At 43.5% G+C, this 26,371-nt stretch overlaps 1 protein-coding gene and 2 non-coding genes across 4 annotated transcripts; all 3 read left to right on the forward strand.

Moving 5' to 3' along the window:
• The first annotated feature begins 484 nt into the window (after positions 1-484).
• On the forward strand, positions 485-8,593 carry LOC129481131 (small ribosomal subunit protein eS1). Of its 2 annotated transcripts, none has more exons than XM_055276110.2 (6): positions 485-3,583; positions 4,345-4,448; positions 4,832-5,019; positions 6,747-6,955; positions 8,145-8,254; positions 8,428-8,593. In XM_055276110.2, exons 1-6 carry the CDS (start codon positions 3,522-3,524, stop codon positions 8,547-8,549), a joined length of 795 nt encoding a protein of 264 aa, XP_055132085.1. In that variant the 5' UTR covers positions 485-3,521; the 3' UTR covers positions 8,550-8,593. The 2 variants fall into 2 exon arrangements, with proteins under 2 accessions (XP_055132085.1, XP_055132087.1); XM_055276112.2 differs by having other exon boundaries at positions 3,435-3,583; positions 4,832-4,935; positions 6,891-6,955.
• On the forward strand, positions 5,933-6,004 carry LOC129481438 (small nucleolar RNA SNORD73). Its single transcript, XR_008657430.1, has one exon. It is a non-coding gene; the product is annotated as a small nucleolar RNA SNORD73 (small nucleolar RNA).
• Positions 7,792-7,857, forward strand: LOC129481439 (small nucleolar RNA SNORD73). The gene has a single exon (XR_008657431.1). It is a non-coding gene; the product is annotated as a small nucleolar RNA SNORD73 (small nucleolar RNA).
• Positions 8,594-26,371: the final 17,778 nt, after the last annotated feature.

Raw genomic sequence — 26,371 nt, forward strand, 5'->3', positions numbered from 1 at the left:
ATATCCAGGAACAAGTTCTTTCTTCCTATCTGGCAATCACAACAAACTCTGCAGGGGAGGCAGGGATGGGAAATTACTCCAACAAGAGCAACACTCGACATAAAGTTATCACAAGGTTGAGGACAGGGAGATGTTGATATAAATGTCAGTGGGCAATGGAGAGAAAGCTAGATAATAAATCTTATATTTATTTTAGGGAACACAGAAAAGGAAAGTTAAAGTTACTGAATGTCTACTACAATTATGTGCCACATAATGACTTCCAGTCAATACCAGTATCCCAGAAGATTACAGTACTGTACTTTTTTTTTTTTTTTTAGATGGAATCTCGCTCTGTCACCCAGGCTGGAGTGCAGTGGCGCAATCTCGGCTCACTGCAACCTCCCCCTCCCAGGTTCCAGTGATTCTCCTGCCTCAGCCTCCCAAATAGCTGGGATTACAGGCGCCCATCACCATGCCTGGATAATTTTTGTATTTTTAGTAGAGATGGGGTTTCACCATGTTGGCCAGGCTGGTCTCCAGCTCCTGACCTCAGGTGACCCGCCTGTCTCAGCCTCCCAAAGTGTTGGGATTACAGGTGTGAGCCGCCACGCCCAGCCAATGAAACAATATTGACACCTCAATAGGCTTGATGTATTCTGACATTTTTCTGTTCCATTTTATTATTTTTTTTTAGAGACAGGGTCTCACTTAGTGGTGCCATCATGGCTCACTGCTGCCTCAACCTCCCGGGTGCAGGCGATCCTCCCACCTAGCCTCCTAAGTAGCTGGGACCACAAGTCACCACCATGCCTGACTAATTTTTGTATTTTTTGTAGAGACAGCGTTTTTTGCCACGTTGTCCAGGCTGGTCTGCAACCCCTGAGCTCAAAAGATTCACTTGTCTCAGCCTCCCAAAATGCTGAGGCGTGAACCACCATGCCTGGCCTGTTCCATTTTATTCTATCTGAAAATATTAAATGATGGTTGAGACCCAATAAACTAATTTCACACCCCTTAACTTTTATTCACCACAATTACATTAAAACTGCCGATTGCACCATTTAATGTAAAGGGTCAGGAAAATATTAAATTTTTTAAAGCTTTTACTACAAAACAAAGTTGAGGATTGAAATACAGACCTCTGACAAATCCCTTAGGTGCTGGTGCTGCTAAAATAAATTAGATGCAGCTGACTTCATTAAGGCGTCTCCCTGTGGCTTTCACTCTTGGGCAGAAAGAGGAATCAGATAAGGAAAAGGTAAGTTTGGTTTTCATGCGGAGTAGGCAGACTGGGGGCCCATAATATATACATATACATATACATATACAATTTTTTTTTTTTTAAAACGGAGTTTCACTCTGTCCAGCCCAGGCTGGAGTGCAGTGGTGTGATTTCGGCTTACTGCAGCCTCCACTTCCCAGGTTCAAGCGATTCTCGTGCCTCAGCCTCCTGAGTAGCTGAGACTACAGGTGTGCACCACCACGCCCAGCTAATTTTTGTATTTTTAGTAGAGTCAGGGTTTCACTATGTTGTCCAGGCTGGTCTCGAACTCCTGGCCTCAAGTGATCCATCTGCCTCAGCCTCCCAAAGTGCTGGGGATCCTCCTACCTCAGCCTTCCGAGTAGTTGGGACTACAGGCATGAGCTATCATGACGGGCTAATTTTTTTGATTTTTAGGTGAGACGAGGTCTTGTAAGGTTGCCCAGGCTGGCATCAAACTCCTGAGCTCAAGCAAACCTCCTGCCTTGCCCTCTTAAAGTGCTGGGATTACAGGCATGAGCCACCACACCTGGCCAAATTTACCATCTTAACCATTTTTTTAAAGAGATGGGGTCTCACTATGTTGCCCAGGCTGGAGTCCAACTCCTAGCCTCAAGTGATCCTCCTGCCTCAGCCTTCTGAATACCCGGAACTACAGGCCTGAGGCACCTGGCAGGCCTACCTTAACGTTTTTTAAGTGTACAGTTCAGTAGTGTTAAGTACATTCATACTATTATGAAACTAAGACTTTGAATTTATCCTCCAGGCAACTGAGATTTATGGAATTACTGAAAGATTTCAGGACCCTACTAGAGGTTTAGGAAGGTTGTCTTGGGGGATGGGTGTAGTGGGAGGTAGGCGATGGAGGCTAGCAGGACTGGAAGGGATTGTAAGTCTAAAAGCTTGCAGGGGGCCTTGTAAGTGAGGGTTGGTTTCTGGCTTGGTCACAGGGTTTTCTGCCAGAGAGGAAGTTAGAGAAGGGAACTCAACACACCACTGGCTGAGTACCAAGCCTGTATGGGCCAGATGCTTTCTGAGGGCTGCACACTTGAGCTAGCCAGCCACATCTTGCCAGGATGTGCTCTGTTAACCCCTACAGTTAAAACAAAATGGGAGGGGGGTCAGATTAGTTGCAAAAATGGAAAAATTTGGAGATCTCACTTTTTTTTTTTAGACGCAGTTCCACTCTTGTTGGCCAGGCAATGGCGCGGTCTCGGCTCACTGCAACTTCTGCCTCCTGAGCTCAGATTCTCGTGCCTCAGCCTCCCGAGTAGCTGGGATTACAGGCACCCACCACCATGCCCGGCTAATTTTTTGTATGTTTAGTAGAGACGGGGTTTCACTGTGTTGGCCAGGCTGGTCTCGAACTCCTGGGCTCAGGCGATCCGCCCGCCTCAGCCTCCCAAAGTGCTCGGATTACAGGCGTGGGCCACCGCGCCCGGCCAACGCCCTGCTAATTTTATCATTTTCTTGTAGAGATGGGGTCTGGCTGTGTGGCCCAGGCTAGTCTCCAATTCCTTGCTTCAACTGATTTCCCTGCCTCAGCCTCTCAAAGTGCTGGGATTACAGGTGTGAGCCAACGAGTTCGGTCTCACTCTACTTTAAAAAGACCTTTTAATCAATATATAACAGACATATAGAAAAGGACACAAATAAGCGTAGCGCTTAGTGAAATGTTCACAAAGCAACAACACCTGAGATGAACCAGCACTCACATCAACAAGCTGAACGTTGCTAGCATCTCTGGAGTGATGCTCATTTAGCCCTACGAAACCTCATGAAGCCGACCGTTTTATTACTCCCATTTTACGCATGAGGAAAACAAGCGTGGAGAGGTCGGTCTCAAGCAAAGCCCTGTTGAAACCGGCATTTGAATCAGATCCGCTGACTGACTCCAAAGCCAATGCTCTCAAACAGCAGGTTTGGGGATTAGACGCTGAGTTCAGCTTTGAACGATGTTGAGTGGGCGTCTCGTTTTACAGAAACTTACTTCCCGACGTCACAGCCACAGAAACCACAGGTAACCAGACGTCAGGCCACCGACGCCTTGGTCTACACAGCGCAGCCTCCAGTGAGCCCGCGGCATGACGCGCGGCCTCCCCACACACGATGGCGGTGTCGCAACCACAGTCTAAGGAGTGGCGCTCTCTACTGTCGCGGAATTCTTGAGGCCGGAAGAATAACAGGGCAAAGGTCACGTAGACGGCGAGCCCCGCCCCGTACGCCTAAGTTCTCGCGCGATTCCTACTTCCGCCCTTTTGGCTCTCTGACTAGCATCATGGCGGTTGGCAAGAACAAGCGCCTTACGAAAGGCGGCAAAAAGGGAGCCAAGAAGAAAGTGTAAGTGGCGACTGTCGTGGCGTCTTGCTTTTTGGGTGTCTGCTGGAATCGGCGGGCTGGTCCTAGATCGCGGCATAGGCCGGATGGCGAGGATTCCAGTCGGATTGTGCGGGCCGTGGCGGGTTGGTGCATTCACAACGCGGCCTGGAGGGTCTGGGTGTTGAGTAGCGGCAAGTCGGCTGCTTTTCCCAGGCCTTCTGGTCCTTGTGCGCGTCGCGTTTGAGCCGGCTTGCCGCCGTGACTCGGCTGGAATGTTTTGTGGGCTCACGGGCTGCCTCAATTCCGCGAGTGTTTGATGGCACTGCGACAGCAGGAGTTGAGAAAAGCACCCTTCTATCCATTCAGGACCCGTCAATCCCGCCTTTGCCTGGTCCCGCTGGAATCTGTGAGCTCCTACTAAGCTTTGAGGCCATGCAGGGTCTTAGTTACCAGTACATGCCATTACGTGCTAGCAAAGTTAATGAGACTGCATGTTACTCGTGCCTGTGTAGTGGAAGGACCGATGCATGTTACTCCAAGTGCCTGTGTAGTGGAAGGACCGATGAGGGTGGGAAGTGGACATAACTTTTCAAAGTCTGATGCATGCAGTGAAACGTACAGTGGGAAGAGCTAGATTTATGTTTGTTCCCCTCACCTCACTGTGAGACACACTTTGGTATCAAATTGCTGGTTAGCTTTTTAAAATATTAATGGGAAATAAACAGTGATAAATACAGTAAGAATGATCTGCAATGGAACTTAAGCATTTTCTTAAAATCCAGGGTTGATCCATTTTCTAAGAAAGATTGGTATGACGTGAAAGCACCTGCTATGTTCAATATAAGAAATATTGGAAAGACGCTCGTCACCAGGACCCAAGGAACGAGTAAGTAGCTTATTCTTGGTTTGTATTTTCCTTAAGTTGGTGCTTGTATATTGTAGCAGGCATCTTGGTCTGTTATTGGTCCTGTGGTGGGAGACTTTAAGGAAATGTCAGCTCTTGGTTGCAGCCTTGGCACCTGTGGAGCTGGTTTTTAGTACAGCACTTGGAGAAGCAAGATGATGCTTTTTGAATTAAGAAAATGTGCCATAGGTAGTTTTGAGCTTCTAATAAGTGCTGTCCGTAAGTCACTGGTGTCCGGATAGATTTGATAACAAAGGTTAAGGTCTTTATAATTTACCATTTACTTAATTTCTACCCTCAGTTTACAGGCTTGACTTTGCTTATATGGTTCCTAAATGTTAAGATACTTGTTTTTTCTTTTGTAGAAATTGCATCTGATGGTCTCAAGGGTCGTGTGTTTGAAGTGAGTCTTGCTGATTTGCAGAATGATGAAGTTGCATTTAGAAAATTCAAGCTGATTACTGAAGATGTTCAGGGTAAAAACTGCCTGACTAACTTCCATGGCATGGATCTTACCCGTGACAAAATGTGTTCCATGGTCAAAAAATGGCAGGTGAGACCCAAAGTTCCTTACAGTGGTTGTGCTATGGGTGTTTGACCAAGGATAGCATGGTTTGATGACCGGAAGGAGCAAGTTAAATAAATAAAAAAAGTTAAATAAATAAAATGATGTATTGAGACCAGTGAAATGTCCACAAAGTTCATTTTAAATTTTTGTTTTCTTGCCGTTGTTGAGTGCTAACTCTGGGGTTGCCACCCCATATTTTACTTACTATTTAAATCTAAGATTTAATAGTGGTGTATCATCAAAGTCAGATTTTCTTGCTGCATAGATTAGTGGCTTTTTTGAGGAATGTTTAGGTGCAGGTGGGCGGTTTGCCTGTCTTAAGGATATTTTTTGACCTCAGAATTGAGTGAATGTTGATTAACTGTGGCAATAGGGCATAATTGTGGCAGAGCCTCTGGAGTGAGGTTAAAATCTGGGCTCCATTTCCCTATTGTGTTCTCTTTGGAAAGTAACTTGTTTTCTAAGCCTCGGTTCTTTATTTGTAAAGTGCAGGTAAGAGTGTCATTTTATTGAATTGTGAGGATGAAATGAAAATATTTCAGATGTGTCTGGCTAACTATTCAGTTGGAATATTTTGTGGGAGTTTTTTTGTTTTTGGGAGACTGAGTCTCTTATCGTCCAGGCTGGAGTGCGGTGGCGCCATCTCTGCTCACTGCAACCTCCTCCTGGGTTCAAGTGATTCTCGTGCCTCAGCCTCCTGAGTAGCTGGGATTACAGGCACCTGCCACCACGCCCGGCTAATTTTTGTATTTTTAGTAGAGACAGGGTTTCACCATATTGGCCAGGCTGGTCTCGAACTCCTGACTTCAAGTGATCTGCCCGCCTCAGCCTCTCAAAGTGCTGGGATTACAGGCGTGAGCCACTGCACCTGGCATAGTTTGAATATTTTGTATGTGGGAATGAATGATGACAAAATGTTTCGGTCCCAAATGATACATACTGATTATACCGTTACATTTATCCTGACATTCCTCTAAGGCTTTATGGTTTACATTTCTAGAAATATTTTAAGGTCCCTTAACTGTAAATTGTATTTGATTAGTTTTTTTTTATATTAAGGTATCAAATTTACAAAACGCAAACAAAGTAAATCAGTTTTCATCACTACCGAAGATGGTTTTTGTTTTTTCAATTTAGGCAATAATATGACCACTAACTAGGGGTTTTTAATTATATTTTAGCTCTGAAATTGGGTATTTAATCATCAGCATGGCTTTAGTTTGGAACATAAAAGGCATCTTTCAAAATAGGCATTTAGAGTTATTATAGCAGTCACCTATTTACAACAGTTTCTTGAGAAATGACATAATCACTGTAGATGTTCATACCATAGAATACCATGGATCCTCTCAGAACCCATTTTCCTCTGGTGTAGTTTTACACTTCAGGGGGTATGAGCTGTTTAAAGGGGTATATGTGTATGCAATGGATGTGGGTTTGGGTGCCATTGCAATAGTGGTAGTGATAATGGAGGGTAGAAAGGAGGAGGGAGGGCAGTTGAGACGACCTGGTTATTTAATTGGGTAAGAATTTGGGGGTAACTATTGGTAAGTTCAAGGAAGTTAATTCTGTAAACTTAAGAGATGTTACCTATATTAGGATACTTTATATTTAATAATGAGTGTTTGACATTCTAGCTTTTTAAAATTAGAACTTGAGGGATAAATGGATAACATAAAACCTGATAATCTGATGGTATCTTTTTTCTCCAGACAATGATTGAAGCTCATGTTGATGTCAAGACTACCGATGGTTACTTGCTTCGTCTGTTCTGTGTTGGTTTTACTAAAAAACGTAACAATCAGATACGGAAGACCTCTTACGCTCAGCACCAACAGGTCCGCCAAATCCGGAAGAAGATGATGGAAATCATGACCCGAGAGGTGCAGACAAATGACTTGAAAGAAGTGGTCAATAAATTGTAAGTGTTACAATAAATTGTAAGTGTTACAATAAATTGTAAGTGTTTCTTTGCTTCCTCACACAACACAACCTTGAGTATTGGATTATTCCTCAGATGAGGGAAAGCATATGAGACAAGGTAAAGGTCTGTTGAAATCTTGTTTGTGAATCCTTCTAGCTATATCTCTTTAAGTGAAAGAGTGTTAAGTACTCAGTAAATATGATTATTACTATTACTATTATTATTATTAGAGTCAGTCTTGCTCTATTGCCCAGGCTGGAGTGCAGTGTTGCGATCCTCCTTGGCTCACTGCAACCACTGCTTCTTGGGTTCAAGCAGTTCTTGAGCCTCAGCCTCCTGAGTAGCTGGGAATACAGGGGACTGTCACCATGCCCAGCTAATTTTTTTTTATTTTTAGTAGAGATGGGGTTTCACCATGTTGGCCAGGCTGGTCTTGAACTCCTGACTTCAGGTGATCTGCTAGTACTCTGTAAATGATAACAGTTTTTTCGTGTTTGTTTATTTTGAATGAAGCTGTCTCACAGTAGATGGAGTTGAAGGACAGGAAATGTTTTTCCCCTACTTGGAAAATACACTGAATAAGTTGAGTGGAGTGGGATGTGCCTGGAGTCCCAGCTACTCAGGAGGCTGAGGTGGTAGGATTGTTTGAGCCCAGGAGTTTGAGGCCAGCCTGGGCAATATAGGGAGACCCTGTCCCAAAAAATAAAAAACATACATACATACATACATATATATATACATATATATACACACACACACACACACACACACACACACACACAAAGAGAAAATACACTGAAAGACAAAACCTTTCATGATTAATAATGCACGGGGATAAGTGATGAAAAAAGTTTCGGTCCCAGATGATGGCCAGTGATAACTTATATTTTTCTGATGTTCCCATGCAATATACAGTTAGCTAAGAGGGTGTAATGGAAAAAGCATAAGGCTTGGACTCAGAAGACTCTACTAACTTTGCCACTAGCTAGCTATGTAATTCAGATCATCTATCCTTTACATGTGAAAGGAAAATAATAGTTTATCTTACAGGATTTATACAGGTTAAATGAGGTAGGTGTTATGTGTAGGTTTATTCCAAGGCTTCTCTACTTTTAAAGGAAATGGCTTATCTTATATCTGAGAACTAGGACTTTAAGAAAAAAAATTTACTGTTACTGGTTTGCAGGATTCCAGACAGCATTGGAAAAGACATAGAAAAGGCTTGCCAATCTATTTATCCTCTCCATGATGTCTTCGTTAGAAAAGTAAAAATGCTGAAGAAGCCCAAGTTTGAATGTAAGTGAGAAATCATGTGATTCCTGTAGGGCCAAATACATTGTTTTTGGGTGGAGGAGGAGTGTGGGGCCATATCATGGCCTTTTTTCTTCCTGTCATGCTTGCATAGTAGTGATGACCATTATTTCAAGATATACTGACAGTTTTTTGTTTGTTTGTTTTTTGCCTTTTAGTGGGAAAGCTCATGGAGCTTCATGGTGAAGGCAGTAGTTCTGGAAAAGCCACTGGGGATGAGACAGGTGCTAAAGTTGAACGAGCTGATGGATATGAACCACCAGTCCAAGAATCTGTTTAAAGTTCAGACTTCAAATAGTGGCAAATAAAAAGTGTTATTTGTGATGGTTTGCTTCTGAACGTTCTTTTTAAAAAAAATAATCTGACAGCTTGGTGGATTAGACAGTAAATTTGACAGCTGGTAAACTCTTCTGACCCAGACAAATTGGATATAAACATACTACTATGCACCTTTACTGTGAAGCCGAAATGGAGTGGAGAAGCTGTTACCAAGTGGGCATTTAGTGCTATCCACCTACAGTCACTCATTCATTCAGTTTCTACCTCTTCTCAAGACTTCAGTTTTCTCATTTCTTGCTTAGCTGGTAACCTTGCTTCCTATAATCACTAAAAAAGTTGTAAAGCAGAGAAAAGAACCCCACAAATTTCTGTTACCTATACTCTGCCACCTATGCATGTGTTAATCATACTACCTTCTGTCATACCACTGGATGGATTGTGCTGAGACAAAAGACAGCCTTTTTGTTTTTGCCTAATCAGCCTCATGGCTTCAGCAATTCATACCTTTATCAATTCCTCACTGTCCCTTCCATCACCATACAAATACTAGTATACCCCCTCCCAGAGCACCTTACTAAATCCCTTTATAGCAAAGCTCAAAGGAATTTTTTATGTATCATTTAATTTTTTTAATTTTTAAAACTTTTTTACATACAAAAATTATATTTTAGAGGTCAAGTGTGGTAGCTTATGCCAGTAATCCCAGCACTTTGGGAGGCTGAGGTGGGTGGATTGCTTGAGGTCAGAAGTTCAAGACCAGCCTGGCCAACATGGTGAGACACAGTCTCACCTAAAAATAGCCAGGTGTGGTGGCAGGGTGCCTGTAATCCCAGCTTCTTGGGAGGCTGAGGCATGAAAATCACTTGAACCTGGGAGGTGGAGGTTGCAGTGAGCTAAGAACACACCACTGCACTCCAGTCTGGGCTACAAAGTGAGACTTGAAAAAAAAATTACGTTTGAGAGACATCATCTTACTCTGTCACCCAGGATGGAGTAGAAGTGTGATCATAGCTCACTGTAACCCTAAACTCCTGGGCTCAAGCAGCCCTCCCTGTCAGGTCTCCTGAGTAGTTGGGACACAGGCCTGTGCCACCACACTCAGCTTTTTATTTTAAAGACAGTCTCGCTGTCATCCAGGCTGGAATGCAGTGGTGCGATCTTGGGTCACTGCAACCTCCATCTCCTAGGTTCAAGCAATGCTTGTGTCACCCTTCCCAGTAGCTAGGATTATAGGCACCCACCACCATGCTGGGCTAATTTTTGCATATTTTAGTGGAGATGGGGGTTTCGCCATGTTGACCAGGCTTGTCTTGAATTCTTGGCCTCAACTGATCCTCCCGCCTTGGCCTCCCAAATTGCTGAGATTACAGGTGTGAGCCACTGCACCAGGCCTAATCTGCTAGTTTTTAAGTTCTTTGTAGGGTCTTGGCCGTTATGTCCAGACTGGTCTCAAATTCCTGGCATCAAGGGATCCTCCTGCGTCAGCCACCAAAGTGCTGGGAGTATAGGTGTGAGCCATGGTGCCCAGCCACATTTTTCAGTTTTTATTTGATTTTTTTTTTTTTTTTTTTTTGAGACGGAGTCTTGCTCTGTCGCCCAGGCTGGAGTGCAGTGGCGCAATCTCGGCTCACTGCAAGCTCCGCCTCCCGGGTTCACGCCATTCTCCTGCCTCAGCCTCTCCGAGTAGCTGGGGACTACAGGCGCCCGCCACCACGCCCGGCTAATTTTTTGTATTTTTAGTAGAGACGGGGTTTCACCGTGGTCTCGATCTCCTGACCTCGTGATCCGCCCGCCTCGGCCTCCCAAAGTGCTGGGATTACAAGCGTGAGCCACCGCGCCCGGCCTGATTTTTCTTGAATTTGCTGCAGTTAGGCTTTCCTCCCAACACTACTAGAAATTTCATTGTCAAGATTAGCAGTGATTTTGTTGCTAAATCCAGTGGTCCATTCTTTTACTAGAGGCCTTTTACTTGACCTCTATTAGTGACTTGCTTGTCACTTTGTCCTATTAGTGACTCTTGACAGTTGATTTTTTCCTGATTTTAACTGTCTTCCAGATCCTCGACTCAAGCTTTTCCTCCTACATCATTGGCTACTCCTTTACTAGTTCATTTTTTAGATTTTTTTTTTTTTCTTTTTTTTGAGACAGAGTCTTGCTGTCGCCCAGGCTGGAGTGCAGTGGCACGATCTCGGCTCACTGCAGGCTCCGCCCCCTGGGGTTCACGCCATTCTTCTGCCTCAGCCTCCCCAGTAGCTGGGACTACAGGCGCCCGCCACCTCGCCCGGCTAATTTTTTGTATTTTTTAGTAGAGACGGGGTTTCACTGTGTTAGCCAGGATGGTCTCGATCTCCTGACCTTGTGATCCGCCTGCCTTGGCCTCCCAAAGTGCTGGCATTACAGGCGTGAGCCACCGTGCCCGGCCCATTTTTTAGACTTTTAATCAGTTTTAGAAGGCCCTAGGGCTGGTTGGGCGCAGTGGCTCACGCCTGTAATCCCAGCACTTTGGGAGGCTGAGGTGGGTGGATCACGAGGTCAGGAGTTAAGAGACCAGGCTGGCCAACATAGTGAAACCCCATCTCTACTAAAAAATACAAAAAGTTTGTCAGGTGTGGTGGTGTGCACCTGTAATCCCAGCTACTTGGGAGACTCAGGCAGGAGAATTGCGTGAACCTGGGAGGAAGAGGTTGTAGTGAGCTGAGATTGGGCCATTGCACTCCAGCCGGGGAGACAGTGTGAGACTCCGTCTCAAAAAAAAAAAAGGCCCTAGGGCTTGGTCCTTAGACATTTCTATACTCTCCCTAGGTTCTTGGTTTTAAATTAATGGAGATTTTTATATTTCTAGCCTATATTTTTCTTTGGGACATCCAGGTTTGTCTAAGTGCCTACTTGATATCCCCACTTGGATGTCAGACAGGCATTTAACATACAATGTTCTAAAATGGTATTATCTCAATTGTACCCACCCTTTTGGTTGCTTAGGCCAAAATCCTCTGTGGTCATCCTTGACCATTCACAGTTGATTGAAGCTATATATATCTGGAGTTTAATCAATTATTACCATCTTCCGCTATTTGAAACAAGCCACCATTACTACTTGGATGGTTACTGCCTACCTTGTCTGTCCTATCTTGTGGAAGTCTTTTATTTTTTATAGGCAGGATCTCACTCTGTTGCCCAGAATGGAATGCAGTGAGGCAATCAGCTCACTGCAGCTTTGCATTCCCGGCCTCAAGCGATCCTCCTGCCTTAGCCTCCTGAGTAGCTGGGGCTACAGGTGTGTGCCACCATGGCTGGCTAATTTTAAAATATTTCTTGTGGAAATGGGGTCTTGCTATATTCCCAAGGCTCCAAGGCTGGTCTGGAACTCCTGGCCTCAAGTGATCCTCCCGATTACAGGTGTGAGCCACTATACCAGGCCCTGAAAATCTGTTTTAGATGATTCATTCAAAGATCCCATGTGACCTTGCATCTGACTTGTCTCCTACTCCTATTCCTCTTGCTCTTCCCTGTGCTTGAAATATTCTCCTTTACATGGACATAGTGTTTATTTCACCTCCTTGAAGTCTCTGCTGTTTGCTGTTTATTTTTAAGCAACCTGAATGAGGAATTGAAGTCTGTTCTAATAATGTCTCCTCTGTAGAATCTGGTGATGCCTTTTGACACTCGTGATTTTTTTCCACAGTTTTGTTTACTCGTGTCTATGAGAAAAATTCCATGAGGACAGTATTTTTGGTGGTGGTAGGGCACTGATTCACTGTCAGATCGTCATTGCCTAGTTCAATATTTGTTGAATAAAGGAATGAGTGACTTCCCTATTAATTTCCCTTAGCCAAGAAGCAAATGCTTTATTTTCTACTAAAGGCTGGTTTAGACATAGATATGGGTCCCAAATGGCAGGGGCTCCCTCCCCAGGGTAGAAAAAGAGGTCATGGGATGAGGACCGATTATTACATAAATGGTGGTGTTCCTCTTGATGCACTGAGACTGGATATCATTTAGTAAGATAATGGTATAATCCATAATCAAGCTCGAATCTGCTACACCTTGGAATAGAGGTTGGCATAGTATTCTACTTTTAGAAGGGCTCATTTGAAAAAGTTTCCAAAAATAATGCTTTTTGTGTTTGTTTGTTTGTTTTGAGACACAGTCTTGCTCTGTCGCCCAGACTGGAGTGCAGTGGCACAATCTCAGCTCACTGCAACCTCTGCCTCCCAGGTTCAAGTCATTCTCCTGCCTCAGCCTCCCGAGTAGCTGACACTACAGGTGCCCGCCACCATGCCCGGCTAATTTTTTGTATTTTTAGTAGAGATAGGGTTTCACTGTGTTAGCCAGGATGGTCTCGATCTCCTGACCTCATGATCCACCTGCCTCGTCCTCCCAAAGTGCTGGAATTTCAGGCGTGAGCCACCACACCTGGCCATATGCTTTATTTTTAAAAAATTGTTTGGCTTATTTGATGGATTTAATCTAGTTTCCTTCCCAGAGACCAACTCGAAGGTGGTTAACATACCCATCTACTGAGAAACACTGTAAGGGGTGTTGCAAATTTCTCACTTTAAGTATCTGGATGGCTTTTCTTTTCTTTTTTTTTTTTTGAGACAGAATTTTGCTTTTGTTGACTAGGCTGGAGTGCAAAGGCATGATCTCGGCTGGATGGCTTTTCTTTATTGATTTTACTTAAACTATTTTACCTTAGTTTCTCATAGGAAAACTTTTGTGATCAGGGATACACGACCCTTCAAAAACAGATGACTAAAAGACCTTTGTATTAAGGCATGGCTGGCCGGGTGCGGTGGCTCACGCTTGTAATCCTAGCACTTTGGGAGGCCGAGGTGGGTGGATCACGAGGTCAGGAGATCGAGACCATCCCGGCTAACACGGTGAAACCCCGTCTCTACTAAAAATACAAAAAATTAGCGGGGCGTGGTGGCAGGCGCCTGTAGTCCCAGCTACTCGGGAGGCTGAGGCAGGAGAATGGCATGAACCTGGGAGGCGGAGCTTGCAGTGAGCGAGATCGCGCCACTGCACTCCAGCCTGGGCGACAGAGCGAGACTCTGTCTCAAAAAAAAAAAAAAAAAAAAAAAAAAAGGCATGGCTGTTGTTAGTAGCAAAACGAATATTCAATTTGAAATGGGCTTTTGCTTCTTTAATTTGAATAGTTGAGCAATATCACTAATGAAAGTGCATACTAATGTGAAAAGGGGGAAAAACTGTTAGGGAGAATATCCTGAATTACCTAGATGGGGCTAATGTAATGACACCAGTTCTTAAATGTGGAAAAGTGTGGAAGGGGAGATCAAAGTGATTACTGAAAACAGTTACAATTTTTGGGGGCATGTTCTTGTCCTAATTTTCCCAAGAAGTTTTCATAGTTACACTGTGTCAGAACTGCTTGAGTATACAGCCATCACTTGACTACTCTCCCACTTAGCTTTCATTTAGTCTCAGTGCTACAAGTAACTATGTTTTGTTGTTGTTGTTGTTGTTTTTTGAGATGACGTCTCGCTCTTGTCCCTCAGGCTGGAGTGCAGTGGCGTGATCATGGCTCACTGCAACCTCCACCTCCTGGTTTCAAGAGATTCCCCTGCCTTAGCCTCCTCAGTAGCTGGGATTACAGGCGCCTGCCACCACACCTGGCTAATTTTTTGTATTTTTAGTAGAGACGGGGTTTCACCATGTTGGCCAGGGTGGTCTCGAACCCCTGACCTTAGGTGATCCACCTGCCTTGGCCTCCCAAAGTGCTGAGATCACAGGTGTGAGCCACCACGCCCAGCCACAAGTAACTATGTTTAATGCCCACCACCAGTCTTTAGATTGATGGCTATTTTGGTTGTCTGAAGCATGTTCTTTGGTAGGTTCCTTAGGAAGTTCTTATTCCTCCATGGTGAGTATAATTTGTCAGTGTACTTTATATCTCAAAGTCACTATTGCTGCATCCTTAGCTCCTTGGCTCACTGTTTGAGCATCTTAAATATCCTACTCCCATTTTTTTTTAATAACATAAAGCATTGCTAGTGAAAAGTATAAGTTTCTTTCAAAAGTCTTTGGTTTTGGGTAGAGTCTCCCCAATTTTTTCTGTCTCTTTTTTTTTTTTTTTTTTTTTGAGACAGAGTCTCGCTGTGTTGCCCAGGCTGGAGTGCAGTGGCACGATCTCAGCTCACTGCAAGCTCCACCTCCCAGGTTCACGCCATTCTCCTGCCTCAGCCTCCCGAGCAGCTGGGACTACAGGCACCCACCACTATGCCTGGCTAATTTTTTTGTATTTTTAGTAGAAGCGGAGTTTCACCGTGTTAGCCAGGATGGTCTCGATCTCCTGACCTTGTGATCTGCCTGCTTCGGCCTCCCAAAGGGCTGGGATTACAGGCGTGAGCCACTGCGCTCGGCCTGTTTCTTTAAAATCCAGTAATTTTGCTTGAATATGTCTTACTAGGGTTTTTTTTCTGATTAAGTAGTGTTACATAGGCAGTATATTCTTTTTTTAATTTTTGATACGGAGTTTTGCTCTTGTCGCCTAGGCTGGAGTGCAATGGCACGATCTCAGCCCACTGCAACCTCTGCCTCCCAGGTTCAAGCGATTCTCCTGCCCCAACCTCCTGAGAGGCTGGGATTACAGGTGTGTGCCACCATGCCCAACTGATTTTGTTATTTTTAGTAGAGATGGGGTTTCACCATGTTGGCCAGGCTGGTAATCCCAGCACTTTGGGAGGCCAAGCTTGGCAGATCACTTGAGGTCAGGAGTTCCAGACCAGCCTGGTCAATGTGGTGAAACCCTGTCTCTACTAAAAATACAAAAATTAGCCGGGCTTGGTGGCGTGGGCCTGTAATCCCAGCTACTCGGGAGGCTGAGGCAGGAGAATCACTTGAACCCTGGAGGAGGAGGTTGCAGTGAGCCGAGATTGTGCCACTGCACTGCAGCCTGGGAGACAGAGCCAGAATCTGTCTCAAAAAAAAAAAAAAAAAAAAAAAAAAAAAAAATTTTGCAGGTAAAGTTTTCCTAAATTTCAGTTTTTAGCATTCTGTGTCCTTGCTCTGATTTTCTGTATCAGGGACTTCTTCACCTATGATCTTATAAGCAGCTGCAGTTATAACTGCTAACCATCCATGTGATATAATCCTTAGTCCAGGCTGAGCTGGCAAATTGCTGCCTATGGTAAATCTGGCCAGTTTCCATTTTTGTATAGTCTGTAAGCTGAGAATGTTTTTTCTATTTTTATAGATTTGAAAAAATATTTTACTACGTGTGAAAATTATATGAAATTCAAAATAAACATAAATATCCACAAATCAAATCGTATTGGAACATGATCATACTTATTTATCTTTAAATATTGTCTGTTTCTGCTTTTTAAAATTTTTAATCTATTTTTAAATAGAGATGAGGTCTCACTATGTTGCCCAGGCTGGTCTTAAACTCCTGGACTCAAAAGGATCCTATTGCCCCAGTCTCCCAAAGTGCTGAATTACAGGCACGAGCCACAGCCCCTGGCCCACTTGCTGCTTTTTGCACTACAACTGCAGTGGTGCAGGTGCAGTTCACACTGAGGTGGTGCACTCATCACTTCACACTGAGGTGCACACTGCAAACTGCAGCAATACCGCACTCAAAACATTTTGAGCAACACACGTTTTACCTGTGAAAAGACATCTTCAAAAATGAAATACAGGCCAGGCACTGTGGCTCATGCCTGTAATCCCACCACTTTGGGAGGCCAAGGCAGGTGGATCACTTGAGGTCAGAAGTTCAAGACCAGCCTGGCCAACATGGTGAAATCCCGTCCCTACTAAAAATACAAACATTAGTCAGGCGTGATGGCATGCTCCTGTAATCCCAGCTACTTGGGAGGCTGAGGCAGGAGAATCGCTTCAACCTGGGAGGCAGAGGTTGCAGTGGGTGGAGGTTACAGTGAGCCAAGACTGCGCCACTGCACTCCAGCCTGGGCAACAGAGTGAGACTCCATCTCAAAAAAAAAAAAAAAAAAAAAAAGAAATACATAAAATCTCATTACAAGTCACTGTTCACAGATGAAAATTTGCAACTCATTTTTATAATGGGAATCACTAAGCTCTAATTTAATGAAATGTTATTCCCCATCCCAAAAGAAAAAAATTCCATTTTTTTCCTTGTTAGTAGATCTGTATTACAAAAAAAGTACTCAATTATTATCATGACAGTTTGAACTTCATTAATAATTTTGTGGAGATTTGTTTCCTCTTGTTATATGCCTACATCCCAGTTTTGTTTCTTGGCCCACAAGGCCAAAACCATTTATCTGGCTTTTCACAGAGAAAAGTTTGCCAATGCCTACTGTAAATAAGGAAATAAAGCATCCAAATTCAACTGACAGGGTTTGGGCAAAACTTGCAGTGGAGAAAAAGGTTTTTTAAATTTATAAAATATATCTATATTATTTGAGACAGGAGTTTCACTCTTGCTGCCCAGGCTGGAGTGCAATGGCACGATCTCGGCTCACCGCAACCTCTGCCTCCCAGGTTCAAGTGATTCTCCTTCCTCAGCCTCCCTAGTAGCTGGGATTATAGGCATGTGCCACCACGCCTGGCTAATTTTGTATTTTTAGTAGAGACAGGGTTTCTCCATGTTGGTCAGGCCGGTCTTGAACTCCTGACCTCAGGTGACCCGCCCACCTCGGCCTCCCAAAGTGCTGGGATCACAGGCTTGAGCCACCGTGCCCAGGCAAAAATATTTTTACATTTAAGTGTGTGAGTCCCTCTGGGCCAATTCAGTGTTCTATTTTCTACTGCTAAATGTGAGACTGATGTGTACATGCTGTGCACTTCATGTATTCAGAGGAGATTCTCCCATTCAGGGCACTGCTGTATTAGAAAAGTGTTAATGGAACAAACTCCTCTGCCATTTGCCGTGTGTGTGTGTGTATGTGTGTGTCAGTATTTAAACACAAGTGTTTCCACTCTCTGATGGCCACAGTTTTCACATGAGAGCGAAGATGCTGTCCAGTTGTTTGACAACTCAGAATTCTCAATCTCATACCTTGACTGTGGTTTCATCACACCTCCACCAACAGAAGTGTTTGATAAAACTCCAAAAAAATTCAGGAGCCTGTTCACCAAGTAGTTTCTTGGGGCTGTGTGGATGGATTCACAGTGCTTAATCCCTCTGGCAGTCAAGGACAAACTGCTATCTCTTTAACCTTCGCTGCTTCTAGGCTTATTGGAGGGCTTTGGGTATTGGAGGCCTCACTAAACAAGCCTTGCTGATAAAAAAAACAGTGTGTTCTGGGATGTAGCAGCCTTAGGATCATCTTGGTTTTTCATGAAGTGGTAGTAGAAACTCCTGGAAAACTGTTTATCTAGCACTCCACTGCGTGAAGCGTACTTGCACCTGTTGGGTCAATGGGGTCCTTACTTCACCTAAGTGTCCTAAATGATTGGGCCTGATTCACTGATGGCTCTGCAGAATGGAAAGCTGATAGTATCCATTGTGCTGCTGTTGCAATCCAACCTCAGTGCTAGCCATGCAACTAAAGTGAATGAAGTCCCTGCTCAGTGGGCAGAACTCAGTTCTCATAGCCAATACTGCTTTTGATTAACCTTGCTCTATTTTAAAAATTATTATTTTTAGAGTCAGGGTCTTGCGCTGTTGCCCAGGCTGGAGTGCAGTGGTGTGATCACAGCTCACTGCAGTCTCAACCTCCTGGACTCAGGGATCCTCCTACCTCAATCTCCTGAGTAGCTGGGGCTACAGGTGTGTGTCCCCATGACCTGCTTTTTAAAATTTTTGTAGAGATGGGCATCTCGCTATGTTGCCCAGGCTGGTCTTGAACTCTTAGACTCCAGTGATTCTCCTGCCTCAGCCTCCCAAAGTTGAGATTACAGGTGTGAGCCACCACACTAGTTTTTGCTGACTTGCGCTGTTACTAATGGCCTAGACATCTGGTCTGCCACTTGAAAGGCAGACTAAAGACATCTCTTTTAAGGCTATAAACCATGAAAATAAATTGTGGCTGCCAAACAGAACATCTGGGTCATCCATGTAGATGACTACAGTTAAGGGCTGATAACACCTATGACTGATAACACCTAGTGGAATCAAGCTGCTGATGAAGCCAGCATCACCTGGATTGTCCTCACAATGGCAACACATCCACCATGGTGGACTAGGCACCCAGTAAGAACTCTTTCTCATGCATGCCAGTCTTGGTGACCCCTGCTAAAGTTATCCCATTTGTCTGGAGGTAAATTTACAAGCCCATATTATACGGGACATGGGCCCGCTTGCTCCTAACTGACTGAATACACTGGCCATTTGGCCACCTGTTAGGGCAACTCATGGCAGAGGGGCTGACTGCTGTTGAGACATTCTTAGGCTACGACATTGCTGTTTCAGTCTGACCAACTGACTTTGACCACACAATTACAGCTCTTGAAACTAATGTGTCATATTCTTAGTCTTCCAAACTATTTGCAGTCTGACAGTGGGGAGCCCTTTGTCACAAAGGTCACTCAGCAGTGAGCCAAAAGTGAGATTATTTGATGAATATTTCACACTCCCTACTATCTGCAGGTAACTGCCATTGTTGAGCATTAAAGAGGTTACTGAGTATATCACCCTCACCTCCTCCTGTTCCACATACCTGACTATCCGGTATTTGGGTCACAGAATATGACAGTCCTAGAATCCCAGAAAGGGATTATCTCCATTTCACTGTCTCCTGGGTAGTAATCAGGACAAAAGGTCTGGGTGAAAGAAGAAGGTGAAAGAAAAGGTCTGGATGAAAGAAAGGATGATTGAAGAAAAATGTGTTATAGGTATTAATTTTATGTCAGTGGAGGGAAGGCAACAACCCTGGCATCTGGGGAGAAAACAGCTTAGACCACACTAAGGAGTAAAGACAGGGTCTCATTCTGTCGCCCAGGCTGGAGTGCCATGCTGCTATCACAGCTCACTGCAGCCTTGACCTCCCGGGCTCAAGTGACCCTTCCACCTCAGCCTCCTAAGTAGCTGGGACTACTGGCACGTGCCACTATGCCTGGCTAATTTTTTATTTGTTGTAGAGACAGGGTCTCACTATATTTCCCAGGCTGGTCTTAAAACTCCTGGCTCAAGGGATCCTTCTGCCTCGGCCTCCCAGAGTGCTGGGATTACAGGTGTGAGCCACCATGCCTAGCTGGAAGGGGAATAATTAATGCACAATTTGTTCCCTAGGTTAGTTTCTCAACCTTGGCACTATTAATATTTTAGGCTGGATAATTCGCTGTTTAGCAGTTACACTGGCCTCTACCCACTAGATGCCAGTAGCACCTTCCCTCTAGTTGTGACAAATAAAAATGGCTCAGACATTGCCAAATGTCCCCTGGAGAGCAAAACTGCCCCCAGCTGGAACCACTGCCCTTGATTCAAAACCGCTACCTGAATCAAGTGGCAGCTGCAGCTAACAGTCTGACCTGCTGCTGGGCTTGTCCAGACCACTATGAAATGTGCTATGAAAACGAAAATCTCTCATAAACATGGTCAGTCCTGCACTGTTCTGCTGTGCCTGATACCATCAACAACAGCACCCAAATTCGAATGTATACAGACATCAGGACCAACACAACCTTGATTCAATCTGACTGATCATATGCTTTTGATGACTGAGTGGTCTTGGGTAATACGTATATGGCAACTGAAGCTGCAGCTATTTGGCGACACTGCCCCTGTGACTTAACCAATGTGATGATACAAATCAGGTTTAGCAGCGAGTCCTGAACCAAAGTGACTTGTGTGTCCTTTAGGGTTATATTTTTGTATGTAGGGGAAAAATGGGTAGGGGAAAAATGGGTCATGAGATGTCTCCCCATTAAGGACAGGGGTCGCTTTCTGGCCCATCGATTGTCTAATTAATGCAATGACACCAGAGATTAACAGATCAGTTTAAATTCTCCGTACAGGTCTTAATGAATAAAATACCCTGGCCGTAGAATACCTCATGGCTGCCTAAAATCAGACCTACTGGTATTCCCTGAGATTTATTCACAGTGAGCTGTCTGGGACCCTGGAGAGTAAGACTGAGATCAATACTGCAGGTTGGCTTCATCTGCTGCTTTGAGTCTTGATAATAGACTTAATTAAATGTCATATGAGACAAACTGAGTGGATTGGTTCTGGCTTCTGTTGGTTAGCTTAATCGAAGTGGTTGTCAGAGTAGCACACTTGTGTAAAAAATTTAAGTTTGGCCAAGAATGTGTCAGGCTGAGGAGTGAATAGTGACAGAGGCAATATGCTGTAGACCCTAAGTGTCTCTGCACATTCTTGCTGAGTATGCCAAGAATACAATCCCTTGACTGTTCTTTACCCTGGCCACTTCTCAGGGCTGTGTTTGCACCCTTGTGAGCAACCTTGAAGGATGAGGTAACGTCTCCCCCAGGAAAAAAAGCAAGCTTACTTCCACGTGCTATAAAAGTGGTAGATCTCAGTGTTCCTCTCCTGTCACACAACTCACTGTATAATGGGCCCTTTGCATCACCTCCTCGGGATTTGGGGGGGTATGGGAAACTGACACAGAAGAACATGAAATTCTGGTTCTCACTTTTGCTGTAATAAAGTGTTTTGTTCCTGGCCCAGAAGTCTCATGTCTTCTGCTAACATCCATGAAACCATGCCAGGCTAAATTTTTAGCTTACAAGTTGGGTAAAATGTCAAACACTGCACAGTTCCTGACAATTTCTCCTCCCCAATTATTTGAAGCAAATTTAACGTATCAAATGTAAAGATTTCATCATGTATCTCTGAAATTTCTTAAAAAGAAATGTAACCACAATCCTATTAACACAGCTCCAAATTTCAGTAATAATCTTTAGTATCTTTAAATATCCAGTCATACCAATTTAATGAGTCATTAATTCTCTGACGTAACGCTGTGATAGGCAATGCAAGTGTGACAGCTATGAAGGGTAATGAGTTTCCATTTGCTAAGATCATTTAAGAAGTCAAGGTAGGGCTGAGTGCGGTGGCTCACACGTGTAATCCCAGCACTTTGGGAGGGTGAGGCGGGTGGATCACCTGAGGCCAGGAGTTCGAGACCAGCCTGGCCAACATGGTGAAACTCCATCTCTACTAAAAATACAAAAAATTGGCTGGGCACGGTGGCTCATGCCTATAATCCCAGCACTTTGGGAGGACAAGGCGGGTGGATCACCTGAGGTCATGAGTTTGAGACCAGCCTGACCAACATGGTGAAATCCTGCCTTTACTAAAAATATAAAAATTAGCTGGGCACAGTGGTGGGCACCTGTAATCCCAGCTACTTGGGAGGCTGAGGAAAGAGAATTGCTTGAACCCAGGAGGCAGAGGGTGCAGTAAGCCAAAATCACACCATTGCACTCCAGTCTGGGTTGAGGAGCAAAACTCCATCTCAAAAATAAAAATACAGATACAAAAAACTAGCCAAGCGTGGTGGTGGTCACCTCTAATCCTAGCTACTTCGGAGGCTGAGGCAAGAGAATTGCTGGAACCTGGGGGCAGAGGTTGCAGTGAGCCAAGATCGCACCATTGGACTCCAGCCTGGACAGCAAGGGCAAAACTACGTCTCAGAAAAAAAAAAAAAAAGACGTCAAGGTAGAAAAATTATTGCAGGTGTCAGCTCCTAGAAGTGTATAACATCCATCCCGGCCCTATTATTATTTTTTTGATACATATTTTTTTGATACATATATGTATATATAAGTATATGTGTATGTATATATATGTGTATATGTGCATGTATATATAAGTATATATGTATATATACACACATATACATTTGTGTATACGTATATGTATATACGTATATATGTATGTGTATATGTGTATGCATATGTATATACATACATACGTATGTGTATATGCATGTATATATTAAAGTGTGTATATATACATATATGTATGTGTATATGTATATATGTGCATATATGTATACATGCATGTATGTATACATATACATATGTAAGCATACATACGTATGTACATGTATATACTATGCATACGTATGTATATGTACATACTATGCATATACACACATATGTATATATACACACATGTACACACGTATACACATGCATATATATGCATACACATACACGCACACACGCACACACATACATGTATACACATGTGTACACACATACATGTATACACATGTATACACACGCGTGTATACATATGTATACATATACACATATACATATATGTATATATACACATATACATATATGTATATATATACACACATATACATATATGTATATATATACACACACACACACATACACACACTTTTTTTTTTTTTTGAGATGGTGTCACTCTCTGTTGCCCAGGCTGCAGTGCAGTGGCATAATTTCAGCTCATTGCAACCTCCATTTCCCAGGTTTGCGCAATTCTCCTGCCTCACCCTCTCCAGTAGCTGGGAATACAGGCCCATGCCACCATAGCCCAGCTAATTTTTGTATTTTTAGTAGAGACAGGGCTTCACCATGTTGGCCAGGCTGGTTTCCAACTCCTGACCTCAGGTTATCCACCCGCCTTGGCCTCCCAAAGTGCTGGGATTACAGGCATGAGTCACAGTGCTCAGCCAGAGGCCAATATTCTGGTATTGTTAGTTAATTTTTGTGAAACATAGACAACCAGTAGGTAATATTCCTGCCAGAATTATGAATTTAAAACATTACTTCTCCTAAAAAATATTTCATTTAATTATTGCCTAATTTACAGTACTTGAAGATAAATAATCCATGGTATACATATAATTAGAATTCCTTTAAAAAATCAGAATATGTCTCAGACTCTGAAATATAAATCTATTAGCTTAACAGTGCTTTGGTTAATCTATTATACTCCAAAATACTAATAACAGTGTTTTGTGTTATATTTTAATGAAAATCTAGATTTATGATTGCTCTACTGTTACCAAGGGCACAGCCCTACAAGATACAGCTGTACAAGATCTGATGTTCTAAATTTTCAAATATTTTCTATTAAAGAGAAAAAGGAATCCCCATTAGTGGATCCATTCATGTTTCAGTTTCTAGGTAACATCAATATAAATTGTCCACATAAAACCAAGAAGCTGACAGGACTTTTCTTCCTGAAGGATAAAACTTCAAGGCTTTAATACATACTGTGTAATTCTTTCTAATAGTTAAGTATTAGAGGCTACAACCATTACAGGCCAATGAAACAGATCAATTCTTCTTGTTTAACTGCTAAAAAAAAGTTATCACTTTGCCATAGTAAACGGAAAAAGAACTGGATTGGAAATCCACAGAGATAAGTTTTACTTTAGGCTCTGCAAGTAACTGTGACCTTAGGCAAATCATTTAACCTCTGCAAGTTGAACTCTGGTCTCCAAGGGCTCTCTTCTGGATGTATAACAGGATGAGCTCGCAATTAAGAGAGCGGCCCCTAGATGGTGGTGTTGTTCTGAGTCAGGCTTTCTATTTTTTTCCTTCTTTAATTACAGTGAAGTAAAAAGGCACAAGTTAGAAAATGACTTCACGTTAGTTCTGAAAAAAATTCAGCTGGCTGGACAAGGTGGCTCACGCCTGCAAACCCAGCACTTTGAGAGGCCGAGGCGAGAAGACTGCTTGAGCTCAGGAGTTCAAAAACAGCTTGGGTAACATAGTGAAACCCCGACTTTACAAAAAATAAAAAAATTAGGCTGGATGCGGGGGCTCACGCCTGTAATCCCAGCACTTTCAGAGGCCGAGGCGGATGGCTCACTTGAGGTCAGGAGTTCAAGACCAATCTGGCCAACATGATGAAACCCGGTCTCTACTAAAAATACAAAAAAATTAGCGGGGCACAGTGGTGCGTGTCCATAATCTCAGCTACTCAGGAGGCTGAGGCGAGAATCACTTGAACCTGAGAGGCAGAGGCTGCAGTGAGCCCAGATTGTACCACTGCACTTCAGCCTGGGCAACAGAGCAAGACTCCATCTCAAAAAATAAAATGAAAAAAATAAAAAATTAGCCAGATATGGTGGCACATGCCTGTAGTCCCAGTTACTCCAGAGGCTGAGGTGGGAGGAACACTTGAGGCCAGGAGTCTAAGGCTGCAGTGAGCCGAGATCATGCCATTGCACTCCAACCTGGGCAACAAAGTGAGACCCTGTCTCTAAAATAAAATAAAATAAAATAAAATAATAAATTCACTGTGAAGAATTCATTCAATGGCATTCAAAATGACATTGAATCATGAATCACATGGCTCATGTGCATTTGACATTAATTAAAAGAAATAAACCATTAATGATTATACCAAAGTGAACATATTGCCTTATAATTAGTCCATATAGTCATCATTAGTTTCTCTAGGTATATTTAGGTAAGCTTAAGAAACTGAGTAAAAACTAAGAAATGAATGTTAGGAGTATTGATCTACAATCTTATAGAAAAATGATTTTTTTTCAAATGCCAGTTCTATAATAAATTCTGATAAACGCACTTTCTTTCATTTTTAATATTACAGACTGAATTCAAGACCTGTGATTTCTATGAGCACAATGACAGATATATTCCATTACCCTTCCAGCCATGTAAACAAGGGCACCTTTTAAAGAAAAATGCTTTTAGTGTTCAAAGGATAAGAATAATATATTAAGTGGCTTCTCTAGATTTTTTTTCACCTGAGCCGGCTTGCTAGGAAAGGCTTCTCCAGGTTTTTTTTTTTTTTTTTGAGACGGAGTCTCGCTCTGTCACCCAGGCTGGAGTGCAGTGGCACGATCTCGGTTCACTGCAAGCTCCGCCTCCCGGGTTCACGCCATTCTCCTGCCTCAGCCTCCCGAGTAGCTGGGACAGGCGCCCGCCACCACGCCCGGATAATTTTTTTGTATTTTTAGTAGAGACGGGGTTTCATGGTGTTAGCCAGGATGGTCTCGATCTCCTGACCTCGTGATCCGCCTGCCTCGGCCTGCCAAAGTGCTAGGATTACAGTCGTGAGCCACCGCGCTGAGCCCTCTAGGTTTAACTTATCAAAGAAAAAGGATTAAGAGATTCTAGTTTGAGGAGGTTTAGATGAACAAGATCAGATTTTAACCTAAAATTCCTGAAAGCAAACAGAATGCATTCCTATTTCTCTCCCATAAAATTCACTGAGTATAAAAATTATGTTTCTCCTTAAACATGGTCCGTCTTGCCTTGAATTCAATCAATATACATAATAAGAAAGTATCTATGAGGCCGGGCTCAATGGCTCACGCCTGTAATCCCAGCACTTTGGGAGGCCGAGGCGGGCGGATCACGAGGTCAGGAGATCGAGACCATCCTGGCTAACACGGTGAAATCCCGTCTCTACTAAAAATACAAAAAATTAGCCAGGCGTGGCGGCAGGTGCCTGTAGTCCCAGGTACTCAGGAGGCTGCGGCAGGAGAATGGTGTGAACCCGGAAGGCGGAGTTTGCAGTGAGCCGAGATCGCGCCACTGCACTCCAGCCTGGGCGATAGAGGGAGACTCCATCTCCAAAAAAAAAAAGAAAGTATCTATGAGAGCCCATATGTTACCTTTTTGCTTCCTGTCAGTTGAGTAGGTAATAAGTGGCAAGCACAACATAGAACATGAGAGTGAAATGACATAAAACTGTGAATTTTGTTTCAGTATAGATTTATGTCAAAAATTAAAGAGGAAAGATATTGAGTGAATCCAAGATGGTATTGCTGTATGTGAAAGTCATCCATCCTTCCATCCATCCATTCCAACCAACCAACCCACCCAACTCATCAACCAACCAACCTTTATTGAGCCTGAATGGTGCAAAGGACTAGAGATACAAAGATAAATAAGATACCACAGGCCAGGTGCAGTAATACCAGCACTTTGGGAGGCTGAGGCAGGCAG

This window comes from Symphalangus syndactylus, chromosome 4 (genome assembly GCF_028878055.3).
Source record: "Symphalangus syndactylus isolate Jambi chromosome 4, NHGRI_mSymSyn1-v2.1_pri, whole genome shotgun sequence".
Taxonomy (NCBI): domain Eukaryota; kingdom Metazoa; phylum Chordata; class Mammalia; order Primates; family Hylobatidae; genus Symphalangus; species Symphalangus syndactylus.